Source organism: Haplochromis burtoni, unplaced genomic scaffold (assembly GCF_018398535.1).
Source record: "Haplochromis burtoni strain Fernald_Lab_line unplaced genomic scaffold, NCSU_Asbu1 Contig_373, whole genome shotgun sequence".
Classification (NCBI taxonomy): domain Eukaryota; kingdom Metazoa; phylum Chordata; class Actinopteri; order Cichliformes; family Cichlidae; genus Haplochromis; species Haplochromis burtoni.
Genome location: NW_024582734.1, coordinates 576,988 through 596,731, shown reverse-complemented (window position 1 = coordinate 596,731; position 19,744 = coordinate 576,988). Strand labels below are relative to the sequence as shown.

Below are 19,744 nucleotides of genomic sequence, written 5' to 3'. Positions count from 1 at the left end.
ATTTTCAGAAATTTAAACAAGGTGGAAACAACTCACAAACTGACCTAAACACAAAGACACAGGAGGGCAGCTTTTATAGTGGTTTGGCCAAAACATTTACACACAATCAGGGGAAACAAAAAACAAACACTAACTCAGCACAAAATAACACAACTAAACTTAAAACACCCCTGTTTCTCATAAGTATTTGGTTGTTCCTGGCCAAGCCTTTTGCCCAGACAGGAAACAGCCACCTCCCAAAACCAGGTAACTCAAAGAGAAACATAATTAATAAAAGAAAAAACATTTTTAAAAAACATCAGTGCTCGGTTTAAGTAAGAACATTAATGAATTATATTAGTGAAGCAAGTGCAAACCAAACTAATAAAGTAAATGAATTGACTTTTGTCCATGTGTGGCTGATGCAATCACAGTCCACTTGATTGATCTTTTTGCTTTATTTTATTTTAGTTTGTTTTGTTTTGTTATATTATTTATTTTTAACTTTTTAGTTACTACAAACGGAACAGACATGACCGGGGATAGGAAAGGGAAAGACATAGACAAGAGAAGTTTAAGAAAAGGAGAGGGGAAGAAAAACAGAGGGGAGGAGGGACAGTGAGAGAAGACACTAAAAAATCCGCTGGATCACCTGCTGGAAAAAACATGAAAAAGAAAACAATCAAAAAGAGAACAACACAGTAGGGAGACCACAGCAACAACCTACATAAGTATAAGTACGAGTAAATAAAAAAATATTGAATGTTACTGAGCAACACACAGGTCACCAATCAGCCACGGTGCAGAAGCTACAGGGGGCTGCAGTGACGTGCCCGCAGGCTGTGCTGGCAGCCAGCTGCGGCAGAGTGCCAGGCCCAGCCACCCAAGGTATGAGGGCCCCTGCCTTCTGGTAGGGGCCCGACCGAGCAACGGGCGCCAGGCCCCGCCAAACAGCCACCGGGAGTGGCCCAGTACATACCTAAGTGCCCAGCCCTGGACACCGAGAACCACCAACGCACCGATGTCTAAGGGCATCAACCACTGGTATGGAGTGTGGTGAGATCGGCCCCACACCTGGGGGTAGCCTGACATAGACTTAGAGAAACAGGCTCACACAGACACAAACATGCATTCCTGCCCTCATGCACACATTTACAAATACTCAGCAGTGTGTGAAGCACTTTGGTCCATTTTCACAGTTATATGTTTTATTTTCTCCACTAGTAGTTGTGTTGATTGTTGCACACCTGTAAACAAAGACAAAAGGTTGGACAGATGTACAGAAAGAGTTTCTGGCTCTGTTTGATTAAATCATGCTGTAAACAGTGGAGACAGTCGAACAGCTGGATAATAAATGTGAGCTGCTGTCTGAGAACATTTTAGAAAGAAGGAAAACACCTACAAATAAACAACAAAGGAAAATGAGAATAAATAAAGATTTTTATATTCTTCACATATACTTGATTATTACTCCAAACCACATCACATCATATTAGACCTCCTATTTCATAGGTGTCAAACTCTGGCCCGCGGGCCAAATTTGGCCCGCAGCCTAATTACATTTGGCCCGCGAAGCCATACCAAATTACTATTAGAGCTGGCCTACTGGTATTATACAGCTAATATATATATTGTTTAGTATTAAGCTTTGCTTGTTCCATATTCAGTTTTCCAGCAAAACTTATTTGAGTCCATAAGAAAAGATTCATTCTTATATCTGGAGGAAGATTTTTTTTTCAATAAATATTAATGTTAGCCCGCGACTTTGTTCCAGTTTTGAATTTTGGCCCACTGTGTATTTGAGTTTGACACCCCTCTCCTATTTCATCTGATAGAACTGATACAGGGTTATCTGTGTTACTGTATTACTGGATTTAAATGCACTTAAATGTTCATAAAATTATCTAAAAACATTGGACATGCTGGAGCCTGACTGAGAACAGAATGATTCAAAGTAAGATGAAGGTATTACTCAGTGGTGTCAGCAGCATTTCTCTCAGATGAGTTCCCGATGAGGATGTGAGCGTCTCTTAGATCAACATTGTGTTGATTTATGTTGTAAATGGTGATGCAGGAAATTTCATATAGACCCAATAAGTCAACTGTCCACCAGCTGATGGGCGTTTTTCTACAGTGTTAGAACATGTTGCTTTATTTCCATCCAAAGCTCTGTCAGCAGAGTATGTGAGACCATTTACTGTGTAGACTGAAGACTGAAATGCCACTTTGTCATCCAGTTTGATAGTTTCCCATCCTGGACTACATCCTGATGATGTAACTGAAAGTAAAGTTTTCAAAAAAGATGATGTACGTGGTACTAACACTTCAGATTAAGGCTTTTGCTGTTTCTTTATCAAAATCTTCTTTTCACTCCTAAATAATGAATCTGAATTCTGACTTTATAATCAGATTAAGTCTTTTGTAGCTACCATATTTAGCACACACACAATTAATATTGTGATGCAATAAATAAATAAATGAATTGAAAAAAAAAATATAAAAATAATTAAAAAGGCATAAAATTAAATACTTTACAAATAAGTATATTCAGAACAGAAGCACCATCATACTTTTGATATAACCTGAAGAAACTGATTAGAAATGCACTCTTACCTGGATCCTGTTGAGTTGATCTTCCTGTGAAGTTTCAGAGAACGATGTAAGAATGAGTGAATTACTGCCAGCTCTGATATTGTTGTTTGGTAATACAGCAGAAAGCACAGAATGTAAACCATCCTTCAACACTCAGAAATGAAACTGGCTTTACTAAAGTCAAATCCTCTTTAAACTAAATGAAACGACTTTTGCTTTATCGAGCAGTTTGGATCAACTCACAGTAAAACTGAACTGTTATATTTGATCTTTTTCATTCTTTATAACGATCATTGAAACATCACTGTGCCAGGCAGGAACATCAAATGATCCACTTACCAATCAAAGTGATGAACAACAGACTCCACAGCATCTTTACTTTAGACTCTTTGCACAAATGTGTCCTCTAATAAGAGAAAGAAAAGACTTCTACCCTCACTCTGGAGTTTTCTGTAGACACACTGATGTTGATATGATCCCCTCTCTGAGTCAGAGCTGGATTTGTATTTCTGTCACTTCCCTCACAGCAGAAAACATGAAAATATTCATTTCTCCTGTTTACACTCAGAGTGAGGCTGTTATGTTCAGTAGGCAAAGCATTCCCAGACTTTTAGATCTGATTTGCAGGTGTGAACATACCACGACTGTTATGATCACCATGTTCAAACTACATTGTGCATCCATCCACGTGCAAATACTTTAGCATACCAGGAAACTTACTTCACCAGTGGAAGCTGTGTGAATAGGTTTTCAGTGACATTTCCACAGCTGGATCATTATGTAGGCAAACAAGAATTTATGTTTTCATTTTTAACAGGACACTATGCCAGACTTTCTGCACAACATCTGAATTTAAATGTCCTGAAACTTCATGTTTCATTATTTAAAGCAAAATGCTTCTCACATGTTCACATCCTTTGATCCAAATTTATTGGGTTTTGTCCTCAAACAAGTATAAAATATAAATCTTTTCTAAATCAACCTATCAAGCCAGAGCCTCAATAACAGCTGGGATTTTAAATTAACATTGCACACATTTCATGTCTCACAGCTGCTAGCTACAAGCTGAGGAGTGCAGGGACCACAGAGAGTATTTTCAGCCTTCTACAGCAACACTGGAGAAACAATCACACACACCAGGATTAATCAAAGGTCATCACAGAAACTTTAAGTTAGTGGAAATGTTGGTTCCACAGACACAGAGTAACACTGATTTCAACTTTGTAAAAGCCTCAGTAGGTCAGTTTCATTCAGAGAATCTTCTCCAGTCAAAGCCTATCAGGAGATTATTTACAGCTATAGGAGTCGGTACCGCAGTTAAATTTAGGAGCGATATATTGAAATGGCTTCAAACCACTGGTTAAAGTGGAGCGTACATGTGTTCGTCCTGCATTATCTGTGTCTGTGGAGAAACAACTGTAACTAATTACATCCAGACACTGTCATGAATCAGCAAAAACAGATCTGAAGGTACACAGAGTACTGATGCAGAAAAGAAAACATTTGGGATCCAAAGCAAACCGCACCGACATGAAGGAAAAATCTGATCAGAATACAGAAGGTAAAAACTTTACAGTGAGATTAGAAAAAAATCAATTCATGTCCACAGTTATTTTCAAATCTGACAACGTGTATTTTCTAAAACCAAAAAGCTGGCAGCTGTAGAGTGAAAACATCTGGATTGCTGTAAGAAACATTCAGCTAACTACCTTTAAATACAGAAAACAAGTGAGGACTATAGCAGAAGTACAGCAGGTACAGATATGACATATGAGCGTAATAGGACCGCAGGTAAACTACTCAGATCACAACGTTAGCTTTTAGCTCTACAGCACAAGGTTAACTGGGATACGTGATGAATGCTGGATATAAAATCATAACTCAGTGAAAAGACACGGCAGCCTCGACATAAGCTACACATCTGTGTATTTATAGCTTCAAGAACTGCAAGACCAGATTAGACTTTACCAGAAAACATCTTTGAACAGCTGCTAATGGGACCACATCACTAATATTTATTGATGATGTGACTGCTGACAGAATTAGTAGAATGAATTTTAAAGTCTACAGGGTTGTACTCTCCTCTCAGATACACTCAAATGCTGTAAAACTGTACAACCATTAATACAATCCTTTCTTTAAATGCCTTAACTTAAAGCTGAAAGTCTGCACTTACATCACATCTAGATTGCTTGATTTAAAATCAACTTGAACTGTGGTGCTGTACATTAACACAAAAGAAAAACATGCCAGTGTCCAGATATTTATGGTTCTGACTGCATGTTTATAAAGTAATTTAGGATTAACATTTGAGCCTGATCGATCAATACTGGTCAATGTTAATGATTTGCTGACCTACTGGTATCAGCATTTATATTTAGTCAATAAAAACTAAAATGCAAAGAAAAGGCAGGAGAACCAATCATGTTATGAGTCCTGACGTTGCACAGTTTGTCCACCAGAGGGCACTCTCAACTTCCCATGTTTATAATCTGCACTGTCATTTTATCATAATAAGGACTTATAACTATGTATGTTCAGAGAATGTTTAGGTGCGATTTTCTATGTCTAAAAGAAAACAATACTGGCTCATTAGTTGTGTTCTAATTAGCACCTCAAATATGAACACACTATTAGCAAGCACAATTCATTCAAACATTAATCCAGCTGACTGCATGTCTTTTCTCTTGAGTTATGATTCTACATTTTTGCAAAGTACCAAAAAGCCACTTGTGCACAGTGAACTCTAAAACTGATTCTAATTAAAAACACTAATCTATTGTACATATTGAGCCTGTCTTGCTAACAGGAAGTCCACTGTTGACTGGATAGAGTTGCAATGACAGTTTTCATAGATAGAAACATATAAAAACCATTCAAAACAGATCGACTATAATAATGAAACAGCACACTGTAAAAGACTGTGGGCTGGATACCTGGGGGCAGCATGAAGCCTAACCTGTAGACTAAATTGAGTACTGACTGCCATTTTGTACCATGTATAGACATTAGCATATGAGATCATAAATGCTTAGAAAAGAGCACAAAACGGCTGCACTTGGGGTGTTTTTTTAAAAAAAATGTTGTGCAAAATAGAAATAAGTCATTAAAATAAGCCCCTCTAAACTAAAAGTAGCTCAAACTTAGCAAATATTCCAGTGATTTGAGCAACATTTTCAAAAGAAAACAGGTCCTCGAATCGCATTTTTAAGCTACATTTTCAGTTTAACCAGGATGAGGCTTCTACTGTGCCAAGTATACCAACCCCAAATATGTACAAATGTTGTTTGTCTTGGTTATTGCATGCAGTATTAGACAAAAGTATTCTTTAAAACGGTGACTCTGTTATTTTCATGACCAGGCACTCGTCATATGATGACCAAACAGATAAAAGGTTTCAGCTGGATTAAAGCTAAAGATGTTGGAAATCTAACCGCAGTGACTTCTAGTGCGACAAGTGCCCGGGGATACGTTCTAAACACTATCAAAATTCAGAACTTCAAGGTGTCTGTTTAAGGACTTAGAACTGAAGTTACCAATGTTAGCTTCAGTGTAGCTAGGCATCTAACAGCGTCAGCAGAAAGCAGAGCTCGCTCATGCATCATCATTAGTTTGAACAATCCTTCCTTAAGTTTACTGATTTCCAAAGTTGAGAGTTGGTGAAATTCTGTTCAAAACAAGCGACGAGCCACGTAGGCACAAAGGTTAACCTGCAAAGCTTCATCGGTTTCTCTCTCCTGTCAGTGAAGAACAGCAGTCGGGACAGTTCGCAAAGAGTTTGAAAGAGTCAAGAAAACAGAGAGTGGAGCTTTATTTGGTAGTCTTCTCGCCGCAGAGGGAAAGCTGTGCCGCGTCTTCATCACAACGATTCCTCCGATGAGAGAAAGCAACTTTATCCAAGAACGTCTTTTAGTTTTCCAAAGCGTTTTTCAGTTTTCAGTCCCTTTGCCTCTGTGCCTGCTTACGCTGCAGACAATTTACCGAGACAGAGAGCCAATACAACGCCGCTAATGTTTACACCTTGGGAAGTGCGCGTCATGTAATAGTCACTTATTTGACAAACAACACAGGAGGAGAGGGGTAAAGCAGCGGGCAGGGGCGTGTAGAAACAAGAGGGAGACAACACGGGAAACGGTTCCCTTGATTTAAAGCAACAACAGGATTACAAGTCATATAATGCAAATGCATTTTCATACCAAGAAATCTTGAAAAATTGGGCTCAAATTGTGCAATTTAGTGAAACAACATGTTGGGTGATTGTTCTATTATTTTCAGCCATATAAACATCCAACTATGAAACAAATATATTATTAAAAAAGTGATTAAACTGGTAACATTCCAGGTTAGTACAAATAAAAAAAAGGCAAAACACTGGTTCAGTTTGTAGTCATACAAAACAGATTTGGTCTTCCATTTCATGGAATTAAATGAGATTAAGGTGCCTAATCAGTATTTAGTCCACTATGAACACAAGTGGACAAAGTGCATTGATTTTTAAAGTTTACTTTAGGTGCTTCAGGTTTCTCTCTTCAGTGCAGAAAGGAGTCAGATTGTTATTTGAAATACTGCCTAACTGTTTTTGCTTTTATTTTTCTAAAGTACGAGTCAGAGCCATCGTGATTCACAGGCCTCATATCATTGATGTGGTGCTAACTGCAGTCTTGTTAAGGTGAGAACTTGCTTTTATTTGCACGATTTTAGGGAAACGTACAGGTCACCACTAGTAAAACACTGCAGCAAAGTTTTTGCGTCTGTGTTGTTATTTCACTGGAACCAGAGGTTCATCTCCCAGTGGCCCTTATTTAGTGCACAAATGGTGCCTTTGTAGCTCACTGCCCAGAAGACAACACATTCAACTTCACATAAACGCTCTCATTCTCATGATCTACACAAGCCCCTTTAAAAAGGTCAGAACAGATCACAGGAGGTGTTTTATCAAAATGTGAAAGCAGTGCATATTAAACGCATTCTTTCCCATCCGACCTGTAGGTGTTATGTTAAAAATCTATAAGAGTAAAGAAATAATGAGCAAGTATAAAGGGAAGACTTGAATAGACATCCTGTGTTATTTAATGCCTGGCCTTGGCATTCATTCAGCATTAAGGTACTTTTTTCTCATATCATTTCACACAGATCATCAAATTCATGTCAGCTCGAATAACCTGCTGATTCTCTTGATCTGCTCTTCACAGGTGCTAAAAAACAGGTAAAATGAAATCCCACAGTCATGTGCTGGTTTCACTGGACACACTGCTCAGCAGTGACATCTAGCTGCAATACATTTTCAAGCACCTTTTTAAGTACAACTGCTCAGAGGAGGGTGGGCATTCACAGAATTACAAATTGATATTTGAATTCAGGCCCTTGCTCACAACTTATCAAACACTCCTTCCAGAAGAAAAGCAGCATCAGTGTCTGAAAGGGGGCAGCTTAGTAGCTTCATTTAAGCAGGCAAGGAGTGCAAATTAGAAAGGAGCAAAATCTGTCGTTTAGACAGTTTGCTTCCTTTAAAAAATAAAAATAAAAAGGGTTTAATGGATGTGTTTGGATTCAACATATTTTTGGATACCTATCTCACTGACAGTTGTCATCCTCAGCTCAGCTTGAAGATTGTATTTCACGCCATTCCTCTTTATAAACATTATGTAGGTGCTGCTTTATAAGCGTTATCAAAGTTTCATGTGCCTCTGTGTGGGGTCGGATTCTTGTTTTCACCTTAGTTACAGTGAGAGATTGAGCTAAAGCTAATAGTCCGTGTCTTAGTGTCACATAGACGTGACTCGGAAACAGCTTGAAGAGCAAATGAATGTGGAGAACTACACATGCAAATCAGGGGATAAAAACACTTGGTCTAGCTAACTGCCGTCCAGCGTTGATTCCTCCAAACAGTATTTCTTGTAACATTCAGTTAAGCTTCACCCTACTTCCCCACAATTGCTAGTCTTCAGAAACGGACAAAGATTTCTTGACGCTGCGTGATGGCTCCCAAACCTCACTGTCGTCTGTGTCATCACCATCCTCCTCCTCGTCCTCCTCCTCATCTTCTTCATCTCCCTGCCCTGCGCCTGTCTGCTCGTCGGTGGCCATTGACTCTCCCTGCGTCTCCTCTCCATCCTCCTGTGTTCCTTCGTCTCCATCAGTCCTCTGTGCGCTCGGTTCCAGGAAAGGATCTAACCCCCCGTCCAAGCGTCGCTGCACCTCAGCGAACCACTCCCTCACCTTTCGACAAACAGAGAAAGAGGAGGTCGTGACCTCAGAAGGTTATTTCTCAGCTTCGAGGTGGTTGAAAATACTTTCACTTTACTAGTGAGTGTTAATGACATGAAGACCAGTTAGGTCCATGCAACCCTTAGTACGTTTTCTGTAACAATCCTGATTATCTTTTAACTAGTAGCACAGAGACACAACCCTAGCCTCAGGGGGTCACAAACTAGCATAGTGCTGGTCCAGGATAAATGGAAGGTTTGCTTCAAGAAAGGAATGTGGTGAAAAATCTGTGCCAAATACCAAATCTGTGTCAAATAAAGTGGACTCATTCATTGCGGTGACCCATGGAGAAATAAGAGAGCAGGCAAAAGTACTTTAACTCATTATCTTTTGACTAAATATACATTATTGGGCCACATCTCTTAATCTTTGAATTCAGCTTTTTTCCCAATGTCATTGCAGCAGATTTACAATATCAAGTAACTAGCATGACAAAGGGCCTTTATAAACATTTGTAAAAGAACAGGTTGTTCTGCAGAGATCACTGAATTTAAGCGTAGTGCTGTAATAGGATCTCGTCACTGAAAACATTTCCAGATATTTCTAGGTACAGTGTTTCACAATCAGTGGTAAGTGGTAATACAGCAAAGTGAAAGTGTTTAGGAACCACAGACACTCCGCCGTGAAGTGAAAGTTACAGCGCGCTCTGCTGACTCAGTAATTGCAGAGATCCAAACCTCCTTTGACATTAACATCAGCATCCCAGTGTCGACTGGGAGCTTCATTGCACTAAATTCAATAACTGAGCAGCTCCTTTAGATGTTCCATGTAGGTGGCCCAGTTTTTGTCTATACAGTATACAGCGGTCCCTCGCTATAACGAGGTTCAGCTTCCGCAGCCTCACTGTTTCGCAGATTTTTTTTTGTGCAATTTTGCATGCTTTTTTTTAACAGCGCATTGTGTTCTGCGTCCTGATTGGCTGTAGATAGAGCTGGGCGATATAAGATTTTTTCATATCACAATATGCTTTTTTTATTTCAGGCGATAACGATATATATCACGATATAACCCAAATAACTATATTTGTAAGATTTAAATGTGCCGTTGCTCACAAGTAAAATGTGAAATAATCAGCAGCTTGTTTTGATTTAAATATTTATTTCCCATAATAAGTTCAACAGGGTAGATGTACTTAAAATGAGGCTTCAGTTTAGGCAAAATAAAGGCAAATATTACAAACTACACAAAAGGGAGCCGTTAAAGCGTTTAAGTTTCAAAATAGAACAAACAAATCAGACTACTAAATTGTCAGTTCCACTTAGAAACAAAATATTAATTCTAAAAATAAATCTTAGTTTATTTTACAGAAGAAGAGACAAAATTGACTAACTTTTTTAATATTGCTTTGGAAGCGCTGTCTGAGAAATGTTTATGTCCAAGGAGTTGGTAACGAGGATCCATTACCTTAATTAGCTGCTTGAATCCTTCATTGTCGACCGTGTTTATTGGTAGCATGTCTTTAGCAAGACAGTAAGCTATGGCATTCGTTATGTTGCTATGTCTCTTAGCTTTTTTGTCATATGGTAAGACGCTGGAGAAAGCCGACTCAATTGACTGTTGCTGCTTCTCAGGGATTCCCCCTGGTTGTTTTCGATGACGAATTAGCGCTTTTAGAGATTGAGCGTGCTCTAGTGGGTGGCACTGCTTCAGGTGATAAAAAAAAAGGTTTGTTGTATTTCCAGACTTCGTGGGAACATGCTTTCGGCACAATTTACAGTGGGCGTTACTCTGTTTTTTGTCAGACTTCAAATAGCTGAAATACCTCCACACTACGGAACTTCTCTGTCCTTTCCTTTCGACAATCTCTCCGGCATTGGAACCGTCATCTGTGTTCTCTTCGGTAACCTGGTCACCCAAGCTCTTGATTGATTTTTCTCTAGTTGGCACACTCATTTCCTCCATTACCCGGCCGGCACGGCGGCTGGCTGCTTCCCAAACAAATACACACGTGCGGCTTGGCACTTGTGCTCACAAGTCACGTGACGTGGTTCGGCTCTGCGCTACTTAATTTGGATTGGCTACTTCGCGAATTTCACTTAACGCGGGTTATTTTTAGAACGCAATAAACGAGGGACCACTGTATACCAAATCATCTCATAAGGGTTTTTTTTTTTAGGTAAAAACAAAGTATTTAAAAACCAGAATGTCAATAATACAGAAGCTTATCAAGCTCATAATCCAACACAGTCCACAGGCTACTGTAATGAGTGAAGAACAGAAAGGAGTCTAAGGAGCTTGAAAAAGAAAAGCGTCTGGACTTTTTTAAGTTGCTTGAAGACGTTTCACCTCTCATCCGAGAAGCCGCTTTTCTTCCCAAGCTCCTTAGACTACGATGACCTGGATGACTGAGAACCTTCACAGACAAACAGAAAGGAGGTTACAAGTTTTCCTGTTACTATACTAACTAAATTGCACAAACTAAAGATAATTAAACTAAAACTAATTAAAATCTACAAGAATGCACACAAACAATCATATTCATGGTTATGAGCACTTTTCCCAAAAATTGCTACTCAACCTAGGGCAGGGGAGTCCAACTTCAGGCCTCTAAAGGCAGTCTCCTGCAGGTTTTAGATATCACCCTTGGTAAACACACCTAAATCAACTGACTAGTTCACTACCAAGCCTCCGGAGAACTTCAAGACATGTTGAAGAGGTAATTTAAATCAGCTGTGTTGGATCAAGGAAACATCTAAAACCTGCAGGACCTGGAGTCCTGGAGTTGGACACCCATCCCTAGGTGGTGTAGCGATTCTTGGGAAACGTGTCTATAAAACTATAAATACAACCCTGACACTGAGCAGAATTTAGGTGAAGACCTTTTAAGTGATCGCTGTGCAAGTTTCTCTAAAATCTGACCAATATTTATAATTCTTGTGAATTGCACTATGAAGGACGGATGGACAGATGCCTCACCATTGCATCCGTCCATTTGGCTGGATGAGCTAAAATAGGAAGAGATTTTAAAAAAGAAATATTGTTCAATTCTGCAGTTATTATTGTTATTATTATTATTTTACTTTCCTCACCTAAGAGGAAAGCTGGTCCAAGGAGTTACTTGTTCTTACCTGTTCATAGCTCATGTTGGTCTTGGTGACAAGCTCGTCCAGATCTTGCTCATTGAGGAAGTGGTGCTTCAAGTAGTACTCCTTCAGGATCTCCTTCCCAGTCTTGAACTTCTTTGATGGGGTTGGCCTGTCGACATCCGAACTTAAAGAGGTGGACCTTCTTGGCTGCTTCCTGGTTCGGGATCGTCCCCACCCACGATTTCGTCCACGTCTTTTCCGACTGCCGCTTCCCAGTTTACTCCCACCTCCGCTGTTTGGTCCTTCGATGTTGCCACTTTGGTATTGAAAGAACCACTTCAGGTTTCCGTTCTTCCAGGAATACCGAGAGTCTCCGAACCAGCTGACAATGTAGGAGCGAGGAAGGCCGCTTTCCTCTGCCAGCTGATCGTACTCCTCTGGTGTGGGCCACTGGGTCCTAACAAAGGCACTTTTCAGAATATGGAGCTGCTCCGGAGTCTTTTTACTCTTGTCCTTAATGTCCTTCTTGTTGCTGCTGGGCAAATGCTTGGTGCGATTCCCAGGAGGAGTTTGACTACCTTTTCGAGATGAGGAGGCAGGAGGTGAAGAAGAGGCCGTTGCTCCTGTTCCTCCCCCTTCTCCTGCTTTTGCTCCATCTGTTTCTATTTTTCCTCCTTCAGAGGAATCTGGAGACGAGGTGCTGACGGATGGCATTTTTCGTCTCTCGGTGAACCAGGCGTCAATTTCCCTCCGTGTCAGTTTAGTCTCCGTCCTCAGGCGGCTCAGCTCTTCATCTGAAGGTGTGGTGTTCTTCTCAAAACTCTCCTCCAGCACCACAAGCTGCTCCGGCGTCTTCTCCTTAAACTTCTGCAGGGTAAAGTCCGGAAACGGGTTCCACGTTTTGGGACGGGTCTCCTTCTCCTTCACGGGAGGTGTACGTGGAGGATGGGGTGATGTCGGGGTCTCGTCGCTGGAGTCGATAACAATGGTGGTGTTAGCAGCGCTGCTACATGTGCCCCCGCTTCTACCACCTCCGTCGTGAAACACGATGACGTGGCTGTTCTTGGAGTTGCGCTGGTTGTACCTGGTGTCACTGAACCACTTTTTGATCTCCCCTTTCGTCAGGTTGGTAAGTTTCATCAATCGGGCAATTTCGGCATCTGTGACAAAGTGGTTCTTCAGGTAGCTGGCTTTCAGCTCCGCCAGCTGCTCTTTGGATTTCTTAGGTCGCATGCTGAATGTGTCAACACTGAGGGCTGAGTTCTCCTTAGAGACAGAAGGAAAAAGTTACATTTTATTTACATTTTGTTTCTCCAACACAGTTCTAGCTGAAAGAAACACCACAAGGTCATTTTTGTGTACTGATTATAAAGCCATTAAAGGTTCTTCTTGGTAGCACGAGCTGTAAGTGCTTTCCACACCTGTGGTGAAAGAGAGGGAGGCTGGATAGTGGTAGCCCGCTTCAGCTCACTGTTTGTCAGGGTGGGCTGGCAGGAAACTCTGCTGGAGCTCTGGGACTGGCTAGGCAACCCTGCCACTGTCAGGGTGATGGGACTGGTCACTGGAAGGTTGCCTCCTGGGCCAACCTACATAGCATCAGAAAAAAATAATAAGGGACAGAGATGTGATGTTTTGTTTAAAGGGAAAACGTGTTTATAAAACAAAAGTGTTTTTTTTAAAGGTTTAACCGCTGTAATGTTTTCATGTACTTGTGCTAGTGGCTTTTTTGGCAAGACTCCAATTCCCATCTCCTCTCATGTCTGGCTAAAGACCAAAATCAACAGAGGTCAGAACATCCAGCTCACTCAGAAAGAATTCAGTTCTCACACACCAAAGTGAGAGTAATAATTCACCTATTTGTTCTGCATTCATTTGGTATAAGAGGCTCGGTTCCAGAGATGCAAAGCAACGTCAACATTGGGTGTAAAAGCACGAGGGAAGTCTGTGTGTCCATCGGTACTGTTGTTTCTGAGTGGCTAATTTAGTATTACTGGAATTCAGAATGCAATCGCAGCCAGCTTTTATGGAATTGGTTTTTCAAACAGTTAAAGTGATGTGCTCATTTTCAAATCGTCACTGTGACATCAACAGGAAAGCTATTCATATGCGCACACCTTCTTAGATGGATTTGTAATTGATTACTCCTTTCTTTGCATTACATTACTACTCATTCAGACTAGTTCATTGTACCTGAGACAAGATGAAAAGCTGAGAAGCCCAAGCCAGGTTAAGGCTGGGTCAAATGTAACACGTGTTTTTTCCTTACCTACCTGTGTGAACACGAGGCCAGACTGGCCCACTATCTGGCAGGTCTGAAGGATGGACTGCAGGCCGTTAGCAGCAGCCGACAGCTGGTGAGCAGGTATGACAGTGATAGTCTGAGGCACAGTGTGCACCGTGCCATTAAACTGCTTCCTCCTGGCCTCTTCCACTTCTTCTGGAGTCCAGCTGACACCGTGCTTCAGCCTCTGAGCTGAGAACCACACCTGCGACACAGATCGAGCACATCTGACTCTAATATTTTGTTTTAAAGTATACTTTAAAACAGTCTATTTGTAGATGAAAAATGAGAATTCCAATTGAGGAAGCTTTTCACTTGTAAAACAACAAGTAATACTACACTACAAAAACAATGATGGCCATAACACAAAAGTAATTATCAGTAATGAGCCTCTGAATTCCTTACTGGTGACTCACCAATATATCAGATTTTAGTCCTACTTACTTAAATGTGTGAAAAATATTCAAAGTAAGAACTAAGAAATCATGGAAGCTTTATGAGCAGAGGTACCTTGATCTGTTCCTCTGTGAACTGTGTTTGTGCTGCCAGGCTGCTGATCTCAGCCATGGAGGGGTAAGGGAACTTCTTATATGTGGTGCCCAGCAGAGGGTTGGTGTCCATAGCGGCACTGTAGGAGGGGATGCTGCTAAGTGGAATCAGCAGCTGGGGCTGAACTGCTGCTGTGTTTTGCTGGGCCTGGAAGGCAGAGAGCACCTGGAACAAAGACAGAGAGGGATGGAAATGAGAAATGTCATCCATGCAGAGCAGCTAAAGGAGAGATGGTGTCCAAGCTCTATTTGGCAGGCTTCTGACCAGCTGAAGTGTTCCTGAACGAGGCAATGAATATTTATCAGCTGAAGGGCTGCTATTATGCTGTTGATATTTAACATTACAGCAACCCTTTGTCCAAAAGCTTGCAGCAGGTTTTAGGTACAGACCGCTGCTGGGTCTCACCACATGCATTAATTGCTCACAGGCACTGGTAAAATCGGAATTCGTACAGCTGTAAAACACATGACATTATATAGTGTCTCTACCTGTGCCAGACCAGCAGGCAGGACTGTAGGATTTAAAATGGATGACTTCCTCTGCTGTTCAAACTGAGGGGTGATCAGCAAGCCGCCTCCCCCGAGCTTCATGGAGTCGTGCATGAGCATCTCCACAGGCGTCATCGGCCCCGGAGGAGCTTCAATGGGTTCCTGCTCCCCACCCAACTCTCCATCGCCACCTCCTCCAAAAGCCTCCGCTGCCTCGTCTGCCGATTTCAGGGACACAGCGATTCTCTTGGGTTCAGATTTGGTCTTCATCCTCATGATCGGGGTCTTGCTGAGAGAGATGGCAGCAACTGCAGCGGGGTCTGCTCCCCCCTCCTCAGGGGTGTCACACTGTTGCTCGTGGGTGGGCTGGTCGCTGCTCAGATCCTCAGGAGGATTTGTAGTGCTGCTTTTCAGTGACGGACCGACAGCCTCTCTGTTGTCTACAGTAGATACACCAGGTTCATCTGTAGTATAAACAGTAACAATAATGCAGCATTCATTATTTACAGCACATCTGTGTATACTAAGTATATTACAGGTTTGTCAGGTGAGAATGAGACCAAGAGTCTTACCTGAATCTGGTGGAACAGGAACAACAACTACAGCCTGCCCCAGCTCCTCTGCAGTCAGCCCCTCCTCCGTTCCCTCCTTCACCTTTCCCTCCTCCTCCTCCCCAGCGTCTTCCTCCTTCGTTTTCTCTGTTTTCTCCTCCACCTCCTCTTGCTCCTGCTCAACCACATCAGAGGGCACCACCATGCAAGGTGTGGTGGATTTCCGGCGGCTCGACATTGTCAAACCAAACTTTTTACTTCTCCGGCAAAACTAGATGCGTGGCAGAACTGCCGAGACTCGCATATCGCAAGCAAACGTGCTCCCACTTTAAAGTCCTTGAATTCTGTATTTCTGTTGAAAAACACACACACAGACAAAACAATTATTCAAATAATCTGCCCACTGTTGCTTAAGCGTTCCTGTTGTTGTTATCAAATCTTTCCTTTGCTGCCAAAGGTAAGACTCTGTGTGTGGGACAGGAGTTCAGTTTTCAGCTGTGTATTTGTTACTGAGTTGAGTGTTTTAAAGAGGCACGTAGGGAAGGGCATTACAAGTAAGCCCAAGCTATTTAACCTGAGTGAATGCAGGTTTAATTAATTACAAAGCGTAATTACGCTGAAGGCTTAAAACTCCAACTTATTCTTACAAAATGACTGGATGGGTTTTTATTTATTGTTTCTTTTATTCTTTGTGTTTGATTTTATTAACAAATGACTTCAGGCCCCCGGTTTGGACGGGCAATCCTTAGGAAAGCTGCAACACCACAGTCTGTAACATTCGGCGAGTGCGCTATTTTAAGAACAGAAGCTTAATGATTGCCTAAATGTCATGCATTTAGGAGACATCTATGAACTGGAGCTACACATGCTGCACTAGCTTTGTACAATTACCACCTTCAGGATATGATTCATAAAACCCACATAAGACTTTCACTTCATCTTTAAGGCTTTTACCACTTAACTAGCAGTAAAGGGGTCAATGACGGTGGGGTTAACCTCTGATACTGTTACCAATTTCAGTTTAGGGCATTACTATGGAATCATGCTGACCAGCAGCAGTCACTATTTAAGATTAAACAATCACCCAAACAAATCATTGATTAACACAGTTAGTTCCACCCTATGCTGCAGATGAAGTCCCCATGAGGTGATTTCTTTTTTCATCTCGAATGAAGTTATTCATTATGTTCATTCATCAGTATACTGCAATATGTGTCTTTAATTACTTGATGTGTGATGTGACTTAATGATGATGTTATAATAGTGAGACAACTAGGCCAGTTAAGTTATATTTTTACATAGTGCACTGCACAGGCTACGAACTGCACAGTCCTTCAGATGATGATGTAACTGCATGAAATTGTGAGGCGTAACTAAAACTTGATCAGCTGAGTTCTCTGCCTCCTAAAGTCATCACAGACACTTGTGAATTTATACCAGAGACATTAAAAGAGAGATACTGCAACAGCAAACATGGTGCTACAAGCATAACTTCAAAGAGTGAGAAGATTGTTAAAAACAAAATCTCATTTTAAGGCAAATTCAGCTAAATTTTAAGCATTTTTTTTTTATCAGATTTGATGAGTGATTTGATACATGTGGTATATTTGACTGTTGAAAACAAGCAGCATTCAGACAGTGTATGTCACATGTTATTAACAGGTTATTATTAGGCTATTAATAACAGGTGTTACACATAATACATTGGGCACAGAAGGTAACAAGAAATAATCACACAGGACTTAAAAGGGGCCGCATCCTCATATACAGTCACGTGAAAAAATCTGAACAAGCAGAGACTGGATCCACTTTGAAACAGTTAAATCCAGCTGAAGAAGATATTCAAATAAATGACAGTAAATTTACATTTAGATAAACAAAGGAGATCCACAAAATTTGAGTCAGGTGTTTGAGATTAGGTGTCGGTGATAACAACCTTCTTCGGAAGTGACAGTGAGTTCTGTTTTATTTCAACTTTGACATCTGTGATCTTGAAGTGTGTGGCGTCATCCTGTCAAGTTCTAAAGAGCCTTTTGAGGCCTTCAGAATACATCTTGTAGTTGTGGAGACTATAAGTTTGGCAAGGGCTTTTAAAAAGACCGCTAAAATGACTTAAATTAGTCAGATCAGGATATATTAAAGCAATTATGGTAGGGGGGTCATATCATAATCTATTTCATTATTTACATCTCGCTTTAAGGCACAGATTTCCTGCTCAAAAATAATATTTGAATTCACTTTGCATGTGTCTTTGCGAATTAAGAGTTCAACTTAACAGCTTATGGATGCCAGGTTGTTGACTGTGACACAAGTGCTACAGCAAATAAGCAAACATTTTCCTCTAACACGCCTCTGCACACGCTTTGAGCCAACTTCTCCTGACTTGTTGCTGGTAAAGTCACCCTAACAGATTACACAGAGGTGTGGACGGCATGCTACGCTGCTCTGCCATCATGCGCTCATTTGCATCAACTGTTAGCAACTCAATAATGTGGAGGTGTGAGCTAGCTCATTCGTTATAATTATTAATGCCACGTTCAAGCTACGAATTATTAAACAAAATATGGTTAGTTCGACTCTAAGGCATCCGACACGTACAAAGAAATGGGCCAACTAGCCAGTGTTAGCCGGGCCAGTCATAATTATTGATCACGTCTGGCGGTAAACTTACTGGAAGTACTGAAATGTGCACTGTGTTGCTACCAGGCTGTCGAGACAAGGCGAGGAGTGATTTCCTGGGTCTCAGCAGAGCAGCTCTCAGCTCCTCTCTGGTGGTATCTGTCGGCGTCTCTGCTTTCCCCCGGCTAACCGCTCAGACCCGAGCCTGGCCCGGGACCGCAGCAGCGTTAACGTTATCCGGGCAAACGGGTCTTCCCAAACCCAGCCGAGGGACGCAGACAGACAGACGGACCGGTCAAACGGCTACGGCTGTCGTTGGCAGATGCTGGAAAACACCGGACATCTCCCTCTCTCCCCGTCGGAGCAGGTTACTTCACGCCAAAGCGGGGGCTTCTTTGTCAAAGTTGAACCACCGAACGAACGCACGGGAGTTACATTCATACCGTGCTGTTTGCTGACCCAATTCTCTGATTTTTTTTTTAACGGCAGATTTTTTTAATGATCAAACGGCGTCATCATTCAATGTAATACGTCCTGACGTCATTCCTCGGCGACTCTCTCTGTGCTCTTAAAATTTTGGGGGAGAAATTTTAGGCTACAAAATGCCCAATTTAACAGCACTACAGTGGACTCGGTGTGAGCTTGTTTTGGCCGTGATATCCTTAGAGAGTAACTGCGTGTCAAACAGCGTGTGCGGCGGGCCGTAAACTCATCATTTCCCCGATCCGGCTGCGTGCCAAAATGTCCTTACATGACCTGTCAGGGCACGATGAGAAGCTACTTAAGGACAACACTGACAATGCAGACTTTCCTTTCAACACACGCGATACTGTGTACAGTTGCTGTTCAGGCTTTTCTCGTGATTATTTTCACTTTTGAAAAAAAAGGGCTATTATGTAAAGAGCTTTTTAAGCTGCCGTAAAAAAAAGTCTTTTATATATTTAAAATAAAACGAGGTTGTCGCCTCCTTTCGGCTATAAACAATAACAAGAATGCGTCAGAGTATAACGCAACAGTCATACATGAAGCGCGGTATAACTGGTTAAACACTTCAGGTTGTATTTACTTCGCTTTTTGTTATCAGTTAGTTATCACTGGCATTACGCAACCAAAATCAGTGTGTGGATAATTTTAAATGCACTTCATTGAATTAATGTGCCATAATAAAGTCACGTGGTTGTTAGGAGACAAGTTATGAGCATCTGTGAAGGGATGAATGCCTAAAATGGGGTCACATTTTTAAAAATCCTGGATCCTCAATTTCCCATAATGCAATTATTTAATCTCTCCGGTCTACCTATTCTTAACAATGGTCGTTAAAAGTATTATCTATATATAAGATCAGATAAGTTTGTTTGAGTAGTCCCGCTGCAGTCGCTGATAACAACTTGT

General features: G+C 41.3%; 1 protein-coding gene across 5 annotated transcripts; it reads right to left on the bottom strand.

The window, feature by feature from the left end:
• Positions 1 to 6: 6 nt before the first annotated feature.
• Positions 7 to 19,006, bottom strand: LOC102293044 (zinc fingers and homeoboxes protein 1). 5 transcript variants are annotated; one of them, XM_042228977.1, is made up of 11 exons: positions 18,405 to 18,884; positions 15,755 to 16,085; positions 15,183 to 15,646; positions 14,656 to 14,859; positions 14,135 to 14,350; positions 13,286 to 13,450; positions 11,907 to 13,130; positions 2,911 to 8,790; positions 2,593 to 2,616; positions 1,952 to 2,257; positions 7 to 1,226 (listed from the first exon to the last, which is right to left on the bottom strand). In XM_042228977.1, the coding sequence occupies exons 2-8, from the start codon at positions 15,969 to 15,971 to the stop codon at positions 8,509 to 8,511; spliced, it is 2,772 nt and encodes a 923-aa protein (XP_042084911.1). In that variant the 5' UTR covers positions 15,972 to 16,085; positions 18,405 to 18,884; the 3' UTR covers positions 7 to 1,226; positions 1,952 to 2,257; positions 2,593 to 2,616; positions 2,911 to 8,508. The 5 variants fall into 5 exon arrangements, with proteins under 5 accessions (XP_042084911.1, XP_042084913.1, XP_042084914.1 ...); XM_042228979.1 differs by having other exon boundaries at positions 1,952 to 2,245; XM_042228980.1 differs by lacking the exon at positions 2,593 to 2,616 and having other exon boundaries at positions 1,952 to 2,245.
• Positions 19,007 to 19,744: the final 738 nt, after the last annotated feature.